This window comes from Bactrocera tryoni, unplaced genomic scaffold (assembly GCF_016617805.1).
Source record: "Bactrocera tryoni isolate S06 unplaced genomic scaffold, CSIRO_BtryS06_freeze2 scaffold_139, whole genome shotgun sequence".
Lineage (NCBI taxonomy): Eukaryota > Metazoa > Arthropoda > Insecta > Diptera > Tephritidae > Bactrocera > Bactrocera tryoni.
Window position 1 is genome coordinate 7,693 of NW_024395855.1, and position 15,172 is coordinate 22,864.

General features: G+C 31.0%; 1 protein-coding gene across 1 annotated transcript in view; it reads left to right on the forward strand.

Annotated features, from left to right (window-relative positions):
* Positions 1-482: 482 nt before the first annotated feature.
* LOC120780088 (twitchin) overlaps positions 483-15,172 on the forward strand; it is a 64,096-nt gene continuing 49,406 nt past the window's right edge. The window contains 4 exon segments of the mRNA XM_040112366.1: positions 483-683; positions 2,369-2,539; positions 6,208-6,240; positions 12,404-12,551. Coding sequence (XP_039968300.1) covers positions 654-683; positions 2,369-2,539; positions 6,208-6,240; positions 12,404-12,551 — 382 coding nt within the window. The 5' untranslated portion in view covers positions 483-653.

Here is a 15,172-nt window from a genome sequence, read left to right on the forward strand (position 1 = left end):
TCCTTATTAGACAACTATACTATGACTTGCTATTTTTATGATTTCATATGATTTTTGTTTGCTTAATGTTATTTCACCTTCTCTTCCCAACGAGCAAGGCTATAGATAACGGAGAAAATTATTATTTTTAATGAATTGACAAATTTATGCAAATGTAAATAATTATAAGCATTTTAAACTTTTAAAATCATTTATTGTGTTATTGTGGACATATGTATGTACATATTTATATAGTATATTCAACTATATAATTAACACGTTTAAATTGATAATTCTTTCTGAGTAACTGAAAGCGCAGGCGCTCTCAACGCATTTTTCTTAAATATTATTAAAAAAAATTCTAGAACCTTCGTATTGGCCCTAGGTGACAGTTTTCATTACGTGGCCTGGCACATCAGATGTCTTCAAAAGTTGTATGGATTTGGCTTTGAGTGATAATGACCCGCATATGACATTCAAAAATATTTATTATTTTTTCAATAATAATTGTGAAGTGAAAGTTTTTAATATTAAATACAGCAACTGTCGTATAAATTGAAAAGGAAAAGGAACAACATATATTGGGTTCTATGTATATAGTGCCAGTAAAGAAGAAGATATGGTGAAATAATATTTGCAGTTTATCAAGCAAAGGCAGCTCACACTTTGATAAAATGGCCACGATAAAAATAACGCTGGCAACGGTTCGTATCAAATGTCATAATTGTAGTCGTTCTTTATTTTACTTACAAGTGCAGTGCGTGACATAAATAAAAGCATTTCATGGTATTTGTGTACACGTTTATGGCAGATGCAATTTGTGCACTAATGTTCCTGCGAAATAATCAGAATAGAAAGTTTATTTTCCAGCAGTATGGCTGAATATAATTTCAATACCATTATAGGTATAAAGATAACACAGCTTATTATTTCCACAAGTAGTCAACGTTAATAATTGAAAAAATATAAAGTGGACTATGCTTTTCCTATACACATTTCTTCCTAAGAGCCGTTTCGACCACACTTCTGTTAACTATTACGGCACTTAAAACGTTTCAAGTTTTTTATATTGTTTAATCCACTCTGATACATACATATATACAATATACGAAATTATTATTATATCAATCGTCGATAATGACTTTCTGGTGTATACATGGTTACGTATAAGAGGATGGGAGGATTGGCGTTGGAGCGATTTCATTCATATTTAACGCTTAACCCATTGCAACCAAAAAAACCGCATGCATACACAAAGTGTATAGCGAAGACATAAACCACTAGCGTTCCTCCTGCACAAGAGAAAGTCGTTTAGCTCTGTGGGTTGTAAACTTGTTAAATATGGAGCCGCTATTTCCAAGTGGAAATACACTGCAAGTCCCATCACTTGAAATCGCTAGTAGTAGCACAATCCGTTTGATTTATTTATTACTAAATGAAAGAAGCTGTTGGTAATAAAATTTTGTGGCATTTTACAACGGTAAGATAATGTTAACTGCTAGGGTTTATTGTAATTTATCGAGTAATTACTGCCGTACTATCTTTAATTCAAAATTTAATAAGTTAATAATATTTGTAGGCAACCCGCTTATTTTCACACTGTACCAAGAAAACTGCTAAAAGAAAATATTTCCATAAAGTTCGATTGGCATAGCTTTATTGGTTTGTAGAATATAGATATTAAACCTATTAGAGGTCGTGACCATAATAATCCTACTGTAATTCTCCAACACAACCTTGACCTTGACTTTAATTTTTTTTTTAAAGGTAGAAAGACACCTGAAATTCAACTCGCCATTTTCATAATTTTTGTATACGTAACGACTAGTTTACTGTATGCAACGTGTTGAGAAAAAACATCTCCCTTGACGTCTCAAAAATTCTCTTACCGTGAACAGCATAACTCATTACTGGTTAATCTAAAATCAAAAAAAAAGAAAAAAATCCTTAAATTTAAATTAATAAATCTCGTAATTCGACGAAAAAGTTAATATTTGAAATTTTGACACGTTTCAACAAAAAACTCATATTTGGTGGATTTCCGTCATGTATTGGAATACATTGTAATAAAAAGCCTTGGCTCATTTGCTAGAAAATGTTATTTCAAAGATGTGTACAAAATTTGAAGAAAAGCGCTTCATAACTTTTCGAAGTCGTGTCTATCTTTAGTTTTGCGTTAAACGCATTAAGTGCTTGGGTGGATGTTCTAAAGGGTTTATCTCTAAGAATTTTACTAAGATCGATTTGAAATTTTAGGGTTTGTTAAATATATTGTAAGACTTAAAACAAAAAAAAAACATTTTTCGAGATTATCAAACCCACCTCATCCCTTATTATTTAATTATACACTAGTATACTATTAATAATACCAATTTTTTTACTTTCACAGGATGATAAGCCAAAAGTGCCAAAAATTCAGCCGCCTGTATCAGGAGAACCACCCAAGATTGAAGTTGTTCGTGAAAAACGTCCTTCGCTTGCACCAGAACCAGCTAGCCGACGGGGCTCATTAGTGCCACCTGAAATGGGACGTCGACCGTCGCTTATAATAAATGATGAGGTATGTATTATTTTGATAGGTTTTAAGCCAGAAATTTATAAAAGTGCTTCGCATATGACTTGTGACATGACATACTTATTTTCGGCAATCATATTTTTGAATTCACCCCATAAGTGGTATCTAAAAACACAATCCAGTGTTTAAATATTTTTCTCAAATTGTGTACTTGGATAAAAATACTAAATATGATTTCCAACGATTGAAACTGAAACGAACTATAGAGTAAAAATGAAAACATCAAAAAATAGGGTCAGGTGAATTGTGAAAGTTGCATAGCTTATGTTCATGTTTTCTGCCGTATTCATCTATGTAAGCTGCATTGCCTGTGTTCAACTTAACTTATGTGAAATGCTTTTTACCACTTTCAAAGATTTGCATCTATGTTATGACACTGAATAAAAACATATTTTGCTTTCACTTGTTTATTGAACCAAACAAAAAACTTCAAACTTTCTCCAACATCTTTGTACCATCACGATATAATTACAAATCCAATCAATTTACCGTCCATCACAACACGTTGCCACCACACATTCGACACACTTAAAATACAAATCTTTATATGAACCTACCATCAACACAACCGCATGTAATGTGACACATATCGCATATGAAAACCACAATCCTACACTTATCATCGGTTTTTAGAAGAAACTGCGACCCGGCGAAGTTGCGGATAGTAGGGTAAGTATCAGCCACCTACACAGATTTTTACTAACATTTTCTAACAATGATTCCATTATATGTGGTTATAGCGCATAAATCTGTCGTTTCCAATAGTATTACTAAAATAAGACAATCATTGAAAAGATCCGATCACGAGTTGCTGTGGCTAAGGTTACTCTAAATATTGTTACAATAAACTATTCAATATAGTAAAAATATTATTTACGAATAGCGGCGAAAACGTCATTGTCGGTATAAGTATCCAAGGAATCGAACTTGAGGTCTAAATTTTAATATGATCGAATTTTGACTCATAAGAAAAAATACCAAATTAAAAAAAAAAAATATATTCAATTTGATATTTTTTGTCTTGGAACTTATTTCTAGATATAGTTAAGACAATAGGAAACTGTCATTTGACTGTGGTGACCACCGATTCTTTTGTACGCTAACAAATTTTGCATTTTACTATAGAAGGCTGCTAGGAAATATTTGTGCTTTGCACAACATTTCTGCTATTACGTTTTGCGTTTGTTTTGTTATGAATATCAAATGGCAGCTAGAATGCTGTTGTGTCGGTCGCTCACCAGTTGTCAAAGCAGCCACAATTCCCGCCGATGAAACTGCCAATGCGATTTTCTACTGTTATATCTTCTGTAAAAAAACTTTGCACCATCTCGAATATTACAAATAATTATAGACCTTTGTCATAAAATAAACAAAAAATTTTCAATAAAATAATTTCACGACTATACATTGAAATAAAAACTATCCCACGATTCGGTTGTTTGGGAGTTTTTCGAAGGAAAATTAAGGAATTGTGTTAAATTATCACTCACATTTTGTTTTTACTAAAATTTCTGATATAAAAGAATTAAGGGAGTAAAACGGATGATTTTCGCACACATTGAAGTACTAGCGGAGAATTATTTATTTCGAAATGCAATCATGCTGTTATAGCAAACATTTACATATCCAATAGGTCTTGCAGCATTTTCAGACACCTAAATAAGCACTAAACCAGAAAAAAACTCTCTATTATGCAATAAATCAACATTATCAAAACCATGAACGAAATAAAGATGTTATTTTATTTCTATTTGTTATGGAAGCAATACTTACAGCACATCCAAATTGAACATCTGCCAAATTTTGAACTCCCATTATTGTTTTCAATGATGTGGTTTAACGCACAGATATTTAATGTAGCAGTTTGCATGTATTATAAGCGTAAGATATTACACATTTTGACATTTAATAGCCACTATGGTATACTCGATATAAGACTTACCGTGCGATTCTGTACTGTGATACAGTCTCAAGTCTCTATATTTGAGATTTTAAGTTAGAGGCATTTTTTGTGACTTGAGACGATTTTGTTATTCTGTAAGTGACAGTCACAAAATCTTTTACATTTGATTATTCAGAGATGTTTTTACACTTTAATGAAAATAAATATGTCGATAACAAATATTAAATATTCTATAACATAGTCAAAAAACAAAATTACTAATAAAAATGAAAATATATGTTGACTTTGTTTCATAATATTTATGAAATTTATGTAAAATTGATTTATTTTTAACCTTTTCGTGTTTGAGTTGCTTACAAAATATAAAACAAAGACAATCGATAAATATCTGTGATGATCTGTATTCAGTATATTCAAAATGCCAAACAAGAGTTCTTTTTAGTTTTGCGACCTGCTTAATATTTTGAGACTAACGCTAGAGACTGTTTAGTGAATAGTAACTAGTCACAAATTGAGATTACAAAATAATATCTTAAATTGGAGACTGCTTACAGAATTCCACTATTAGTTAAATTTTCTTTAAAAGCATGTTTTTTATTTGTGTTAATATGTGCTTCTCAAACTGTTGATTATTTTGTCACAGTATCATTCAAATATATCTATTAGCGGTTTAGTACCACTAAAAAAAACTATCACCATAAAAACATACGTTCATATATAAATACAAGCATACAGGTGAGCTAACAAAGAAGTGAATACATACATACTAACTGTGTATACAAATTATACAAGTGTATATTTTTGTTTTTTATACGCAGAACAGGGTATATTAAGTTTGCTACACGGTTTGTCACATCTAGGACGGATCTTTGGAGACCATTTTAAGTATATATGTATATAAATGATCTGCGTGGCGGGCTGAGCAGATGTAGGCATGTCAGCCTGTCTGTTTATATGAGAACTAGTCCTTCAGTTGTTGAAATTTATTTAGATAATTATTGATTTGGCATGAATTATTGTGTAAACCAACGATTTTATCTCCGAACTTTCCTTATTGAGAAACCCTTTCGATATTTCTGTATATAGTTATGTATACATGAGGTGTATTAAAAAAATAACGGGAATTTTCTATATCTCTTTCTATGATTCTATAGAATATTATTCCTATAAGTAATACACCTGTGATGAGTATTATATTTTCGGTACAGATTAAGTTAAATTTTTTTCTCATGAAGTTATAAAAGTGTATGTCTATAATTGTACAACTTAAAATTGTCATATAATGTGTACATTGTACCATATAGATAATTATTGAAATAAAATGACATAAAAGTGTTTGAAACGGGGCGTGTTATATTATATACCACACATACATGTATAAAATCTGTACCATAGTGGCATACAAAAGTTTACGCCGAAGCATTAATGCAAATTATGGAATTTTATGTTTTAAATTCGAATTTTGTACGACAAATCGAATATTTATATAATTTGTTTTTATCTTAAATTTTTTTTTTAAGGTTTATTTTAATATGCTGGAAATAATATAAAAGTAGGCTTACCGCACAAAACTCGAGGTCACGGGATCAATTTTCACAATTTTTAATAATGCTTCGGTTAGTTTTTGACTTTTAGGCTTGAACAAAGCACTACCGCACACGAAGAACACTTTTATACAAATGTACATAAAAGCCCAACTTTGATTGTTTATAGTTTTTAATTTGTGTTTTTGATCATGCACTAATTACAGTTATTGAGACCAGGCGAAGTTGGCGATGGACAGGTGAGAAAGTGAAACCAATTTGCAGTATGCAATAAAATTGTTCTAGATTCGTAGAACTTGCTCATTTACAGCAGTCTTGTTTGAAGAACTTATATGCATACCCGTATTGCGAGCACATATGAAATTAATTAAATAAACATGCATGTCCACACCAAATTTGTTTCCATATGCTTCAACAGTAGTTGTAGTTAGTTGTTAGTAGTTGCTGAGTCTCTTTATAAAATATTTAAAATATTCTTAAAACTTTACATTTAATTGGCTTTGCGTTTTTATTAGTCTTACACATATGCTATTTAAGAAACTCACACGTAAAAATTGCAGCTCTCACACACGCGTAGAAATAATCACAAAGCCCATTATAATTCCACCCACTATGACATTATAAAAATATAATAACAAGTGTGGTTTTATCGCTAAAGCTAACTATGAGCAGATTTGTACACAATCGCCATATTCTATTCGCCACTTCTCTGCTAGCTAGATTATGCTCTGTTGTCAAACAATTGAATGAAAAAATAGTTATCAAATTAATTCAAAATCTGACGAATAAAGGAATTTTACATTTGTTAGTTGCTTTAGGGTACGTCTATTTCAATGATATGATTAAATGATCCCTTGTGGTCTTAAATATTATATATATACATACATACTATACATAATATAGAGTTGTTATATTGAAGATATAAAAAAAAGAATCGGTTTGCAACAAAATAATCAATTATGATCAATAATATGTTATTTCCTACTTGAATTAACTAAATATGAACAAAATTACACCATAAAATTTTGGTAATATTTACATTTTTCTGAGATCAGATCATTTTCTGACTCCAATGCCATCTAACAGACTCAGACTTATGAATAATTTCCGTATGTCTATTAATGTATCTTAAAATATATTAAGTTAATTTGTTTCAGTTGACTGAAAAGTTATATACACTTTCACATACCATACATATGATTGAAATAATATTTGTATATATGGTATATATAGATTTAGTATAATCGATTAATTGTCTATCATATTTGTCTCTAGAAAAAGAATCAACGTCCTGGCGAAGTTGGTGACACTAAACAGGTTAAAACAATATTTATTTTTATTTATTGCTTCAATTGAAAACTATGTTATTCAAAAGTTTACGTATTATTTTCCGCATTTCAAAGTTAATTTTCCGAATTAATTTTGTAAATAAAAACCAGAACTACGCCAAAAAATATTGGTTGTGTATTATATCGTAATTTCTCATATATTCATATATAAATATACATGTAAATAATTATAAATGGAACTTAATTAAGTAACGAAAATATTAAGTATTGCATAACTTGTTTGCATTTAAATACAAATGTGTAAATTTTGCAAATTTTTATCGCAGAGAAATAGAATCATTGGAATATTGAGCTGAAGAAGGTTGGATTTAGCATGGTTTAGTTGTAACTATATAGATGTACATTTAAAAGTACTTATATTTTATATTTACTTTGTGACTAATAGACATATGCGTGCAGTTTCTTTGAAGTGTAAATTCAACCCTTTATCTATTTGGCATTCTGTGAAAGAATTGTGCGCAATTATGGTTTAAACGGTTTTTATTTAACATGGTCTGAAAATCTATTTTTTACACGATTTTATTTCATTTATCTCTAATCCTAAATTTTTTAGTTTACATTTATCTGTCAGGTTTAATATTAGTGAAATATTTAGAGAAATCCCTTTTTTGTGGATACAGGCAAGTTTACTGGTCGAGCAATTATAAATAGCAAAAATTTAGGGAATTCCCTTTTTGTGTCTACAAGCAAATTTAAAATGTGTTAAAGACATTTGCTTAGAACGCGTATTTATTATTCTCTTTAATAACAATTTTTGTGTAAATACGCATTATTTATGTGATTTAATAAAAAAAAACATTAATGCTTGTTAATAAGAAAACTGAGTTAGCTTTTGACCCAAATTGGTCTTTGGTGTTGATGTGAAGGAGCGTAAGTAATTAAAAGCGTGGTGATAGTTCAGAAGCTGATCTGTATTTTTATAATTTTTTACAATCTTTCAGGACCCATATTTCGTTGAGTTCTACGTACATATATGACAAATTCAATGCAGTGAAAAATATAAAAACTTAGGAACGAGTAAATAATATTGATAAATAGATACAGTAGTTGTAACAAATTTGAATTTGTAATTTCTATTTATAAAGTTTTGTTCCACTCTAATCCAAAATTATAACTTGTCACTATTTGATTAAACTTCAATACATCATTTACAGCTATATTTGAACCCGTTGATCACCACAAGTATTTATATCAACATTTACACTTTTTTCATATGTGTAAGTTGTAAAACAGGTGAAGTTCGGCATGCTTATATCGATAGAAAAAAACGACAAATAACTCATGAAATTGCCATAAGTTATGGCTGCCTGCACGAAGTGATTCAAAATTATACAAATATTTATTTATTAGCCCGAAAAACGTGGAACACGCTGTCCGGAAAGTAATATGACTGATTTTCTTCCGCCCCTACTGTACTTCGGAGCGGGCGCGCGGATTTGGCGTTCCTAGCTAACGTACGAGCGGCTGGACAGTTGAATCCGAGTCGAAATGCAGTGTTCGTTAGATCAGAGGTACGCGATTAAATTCCGTGTGAAACTCAGTAAATCTGCGACAGAGACGTTTGATATGATCAAGCAGGCTTACCCAGATGTTGCTTTAGCAAGAAGTGGTGTATTTCGGTGGTACCAGGCCTTTATGGAGGGCAATGAACAATGAGCAAAACCAAAGTGAAACGATGCTGATTGTCATTTTTGACATCGAAGGCATCTTACACCATGAATTTGTTCCTTCTGGACAAACCGCCACCGCCAAGTTTTACGTGAAAGTTCTCAAGAGACTCAAACGAAGCGTCAATCGGCCCCGACAAGACATTGAAGCCAATTGGAAGTGGCACCACCACAACGCCCCGGCTCACACCGCCTTTCTTGTGAACAGCTACCTAACCAAGGCCGGCATCACAACACTTCCACAGCCGCCCTACAGCCCAGATGTGGCCCCCGGACTGTTTTTGTTTCCTTGCCTGAAAAGGACTACGAAAGGCAAGAATTTTGAGACGAGAGGGGATCGAAGCAACATGCACCTCGGCTCTCAAGGCTGTTTCAGAGAATGCCTTCCCTGATGCCTTCAATACTCGGAAATCGCGCTGGCAGCACTGTATCGACGCAGAAGGAGCCTATTTTGAAAGTTTTTAAAGAATTGTAACGATTGGTTAAATTAATTTTTTAAATCGACTCAGTCCTATTACTTTCCGGACAAATCCTGTATATCTACCGAGATATTTCAATCTCAGTCTGGCAGAAGTCGGACAATAGAGGAGAAAGCGAGATGACGCTGGAACTATAAATGTAACATTTTATGAAAATAAATATTACTAGTCATACTGTGCGAATTGCCATAAATAATCTGGAATTACAATCGCGACAAGCGTTTGGGTAACATATTACTCATTGGATTTTTGAAAAAAGATGTTTTGTCAGCTATTAAACAGCTGTCCGGACACACACAACAGAAAAGTATTATTAGTCATATTAATGATTCAGCATTAGAAATTTGATAACGATCAATTTGCTTTTAGCTGCATAGTTTTAGTGTAATTTTTTGTACCTATAAAATGGTTAACTCTTTTGTCAGTGATATTTAGTTTCAGTACCACAGTAAAAAGTTGCAAACACACAGGTGAAGCTAATGAAAGCGTTATTGTATTGTTAGTATGTATGTATTCTTCAAATAAAAATGCACTGACCTTAAAATTTTACAAAAATATATAGATACATGTGCCTACAAAATGTGCATGAATGATACATGATGTATATATTAATATTAAGTGAAATTAAATTTTATTAACTTGATCGCCAAATGTAATCCATGCGTCCCCACATTTCCACATAGCATCATTGCTACGATTGCCCCGCTTTTAAACGCAAACAACAGAGATATTACAATTTTCGATGATACACTCAAGCTTGATGCAAATTTTTACTTTACCTAGGTATTTCAAAAACTAAAACAAGTTAGCAGTCGAATAATTTGAAAACTCATATTTTTTTACCAAATATTGCATTTTTTACGCCAAGTATATTTTTAATCACAAGAAAGTTTCAAGCTCAAAATATATGCCAAGAAGTACTACATCTGTTATTGTAATACTAAATTTATTAATCCGAGATCTTATTGTATGTAGTATATTTAGGTTTGGTTGGGTTACGTTATGTCCTTTGTAATGCCAGTGTACATATGTATTTACAATTATTTTATACTTAGTACCTGACATCATTATATGAACAATTGTTTACAACATTTCGATGTTTCCCTAGGTTAACAATTTAAGAACAAAATCAAATGCAAAGTACACGTAAGGCAAGAACCATTATGGTTAAGAAGTTAAGTGGCTGGGTAACTGGCTATGTGAGAAACATAATGTTCAATTATCATGCCTGAAACTTATTAATGCGTGTTTTTGATCTTTAGAAGAAAATCACAATGAAATTTGATGAACGTAAAACAACGGTACAGTTTGCTTGTCGATTTTTATATATTAGGTCAATAGATTCGTGTCGCGTATATTTTAGTTTCACAAACAGAAAAGAATCACAGTGAAATCAGCCGAATACGATGACTGAAATATGGCTCTATTTTCGTTTTTTACCAAAAAGTCAGTCACAATCATGCTAGATTGTGTCGGTGCTTTCAGTACTTTTTCTTATAATCTGCCACTGACACGCTTCATACCCATAACATTAAGCAAAATGTGTTAAGTACTTGTAGATCCATAACAACACGACGATTTTCAAGCACTGTTTATTTAACTTTTATTTTATCGTCAATAATAAAGTGATGGACGACTCACTTGAAACATAGTGAAATACTTATATTCGTGATAAAGTTGACTCACTAATACCCGAGACAGACATGTAGTAACAATACCATAGTAAAGGTATCATGGTATTCTGTTTACTACGTTGGTGACACACATGGCAATGTAGTAAACTGAAATACTATCTTTGTTTTATAGGCATTAAATATTTCAAAAAAAATGTAAACAATAAATATGTAGTTGTGTGTTATTGAAAAAAAAGTGCAATTATTTAAAATACTGTAAAGTTAATCTATTTTCATCGGGAAAAAGCGATTTGGTTAATTTTTCTCTAAAGTCCTCACATAAAATGAGACATTTCCTGCTTTTCCGGAAAAAAAAATTGTGAAACATTTTTTGTTTTCCATTTCATTAATTAATTTTTTAAAATGTAAAAGCTTTCAGCAAAGTTTTTTACCTTTTTTTAGCTGTGTTTATACAAATGCCACAATGAAACATCGTAGTATTGTTACCAGCAAAATACTACATTGCTCATATGGTATTTTGCTGGTATTTGGTGACACCTATGTGGTATTTGTACTATATATGGTATTGTTACTACATGTCTGTCTCAGGTATAAAACATTTCTGCAACATAGTCATTCCATTGGAAACATAAAATTTTGAGCAAACGCGTTATTTTAATTTTTTAATATAAAAATCGCTAGATGAACTTTTTGCTTCACACAAGCATAAAAAATATTGTACCAAACGAGACAAAGTTGATATGAAATTGTCCAAGCCAAATTTGATCTTGAATGTACGTATTTATTGTGTATTACAAAGAAAATTATAGGGCTTACAAAAATTGGTGATATTTAAAAGCTTGGAGGAACGAAGCGAGCGTAGACAAAAGGGCAAATGTTTTTGAAAATTAATTTTGTCTAAACATATATATTTTTTTAAATAAAACTGCTGAACTAAAATAGCGGAATATATAATATATTTATTTTCCAATAGCAGTATATATTCAAAAAGAAGGTGTTGATAGTTTTGTTTGTAGTTGACCTGTTATGTTGCGACTTGTTAAATTGTAGTTCTACATTGATTGTTATATTGCATTGTTTTGTCACCCTTTTAAATATTTTAAAATTTTAGATTAACCCTTATATTTATATGTGAAACTGATTAACACCTAATGTATTAATATGATTATTATGTTTTTTTCTCAATTCATTTTCCTCCGTCAACAACATATATACAAATATATATCTACCATGTACAATTCATGTTTGTTACATTCCTTTTTGGAATCAATAGCGTCGAAGAACGTCAATTGATGTACGTCGGCCCAGTGTTCAGGATCTTGAAGATCTGATTAATAAACCATCCACACCATTACGTGAAGTCGGTGACGGTGGTCCACCACAGATTATTGATGTTCAGGAGTCATATTCAGTCGTTGAAGGTAAGTACAGAATAGAAACCTTTCATATCATAGTCAACTTTTCAATTCAGCCTACTTACATACAGTTTGATTTTATTATAAAGTTATTCGAAAAATGTTTAATGAGAAAATTCATATTTCCTGAACTCCAATCACGTGCACCAACGCGCGAGAATATAATTGCACAAATTCACGGGTAAATCATTTTCGATTCGCCACTTCTCAGCTGAAGTGTTTGTGCAACGTTTGCATAAATTCCAAACTAGAAATAAATTATGCTACCTGACAGGTCATTCAATAAATCCGTAGGATAACTGAGAAAAAAAGAAAATTTTTGCAATTTTTGTTAGGGGGCTGAATCTAGGAAGTACGGTAGGTAGAAAAGCAATAAGAAGGCCGAATAATGTTTTGTTTCCACTAAATTTTTTTTACCATAAAGAAATGATTTTTCAAAAGTCAAAATTCGCATTTTTTCATATTTCACCAATAACAAAAGTTGCTTCACACTGACGACATGCCATTGTCAAATTTATACACCGATCATTTGAAGGTTAGTACTAAATTAAAATCGTATGAATTAAAATCTAGTAAAGCAATCGCCACTTCTAAACAATGTGATAATCGCTAGTATTTATTATTTTTATGTATCTTGTATGTTTGAGCTTCATAAGACCAAGGATTGGCATATTTTTATACTTAAAATAATTTAAATTTTTTTTCCGATTACTTATACATCGAAAAATCTAAAACTTTCCAAAATGGTAGTGCGGGAACCATGAATCTTAAATATAAACAGTGTATCCTAACTTTGTGTAAATTATATTGAGTATGTACATTAAATTTTGTAGTATATTGATTCTAGTTATACGGATGTTGAGCTAACTTTCTGCAAACCAGATATATACCCTATCCGGGTTTTATATGTATTCATTGAGTATAGGCTCATAGCTGAGAATGTTAATGAATAGAGAACGCGCAAATGTTAAAAAGTGGTAATTTGTAGTATTCACAAGAGGAAACATCGAAAAATACATTCGAAGCGTTTATATAGAAATACAACACACAATGTGTGAAACGGAGAATGGGCTATAAATAGACATAAAATAGATTGTCCTTATATGAATTTTGGAATGCACATACCTGTTTCCATTTCCATCATAAATATTTATTCAAATAATCTTGAGAATTATAAACAAATATTATTGGTAAAAATTTTTGAATTTATAATACTATATACTATCGAACCCAACAAACGTTATCCTGCATGGTATTTTAAGCTATTAGGATATTAAACAAAGTATGAAATGAAAGACTAATAATAAAATAATTTTAGTAATTTTTATTTTGAAAAACCTTCAAGTTATAATTAATCTTGATTGAATTTTATCTTAATGCGAGTTGATAAATAATATTTTTGAGAAGTATAAATAAATAAACTTGGCGGTTTTCCAACGAGAAAACACGCCACATATAATTGGGCATGTGAAAAGACTGGACTTTCAAGATCTAACCAACAAATTGACATTATTTTATGTGATCTATAAGATGAGTAGTACAAAATGCTAATGAAATACAATATATAAATATAAAATTAATTAAATACACCATTTACATTGGACCGAATCGAACTATAAATTGAAACTATTCTCGAATTCACCTGATAGCATATAAAAACTTCATTCAAATCGACAAATGACATACACCCGTACAGTAGAATTAATATATATGTACTAGAGTGTTTTTTTTAACTATTAATACTATAACCATAGAACTATAAAAAAGGTCCAAAGTCAAAATCGCTATCATTAATACTTGTCGAGATATTCGGCTTTTTAAGTAAGTATATGTGTATGGAATTTTCATAGATTTTTTAATACATAACATCTGTAAAAATTCTATAAAGCCTTACTTAAAAAGCCGAATATCTCGAGAAGTATTAAGGATAGCGATTTTGACCTCGGACATATATACAAAAAAATGCGAAATTCGTGGAAAAATCAGGCTTAGACCCCCGTACTACCGCGCCGGTGTGAGTTTCGAATTTGTCGCAATGGGCACTGTTGTAGAGTCTTCAATTCTGAGGAATATGTGTCTAAAGTCAAAGCGATGCCATAAAATGCCTCTGAGCTATAGAAATTTAAAGATAAAAAATCACAATTGTTGTGTATTTTCAATGGAAAATTGTTATTTGCTTGGTCCAGTTCTTAATGTTAATATTAAGTGCTTAAATTTTCACGGAATTTTGTTAGGGTATTTCCAAGGAAATTTCATTACGGAATTGAAAAAAATTACAATTTCAAAAAAAAGCACCCTAATATGTACATATATAAAAATAAACATTTAAAGCCATATTTGTCAATCATTCCTGAACAATACCTAAAAGGTCAAGGATACCAATGAAACAGTGCTTAAATCGGCAGCGAGTTCACTTTTGAGGGGGGTTAGGTCGTAAGCGTGAAGCAGTTAAGCTCAATGCAACTACGAGCATTTACGTTCGAATCGAATTCATTAACATTTACTGCTTTTACGTACTGTATGTAAGTATGTTTTTTCATTCACACATACTTGTTTACTTATTAATGTGTCTTTATATTAGTATACTAACTCGTATATTTATAAGTTCTTATCGTCATAATATGTTG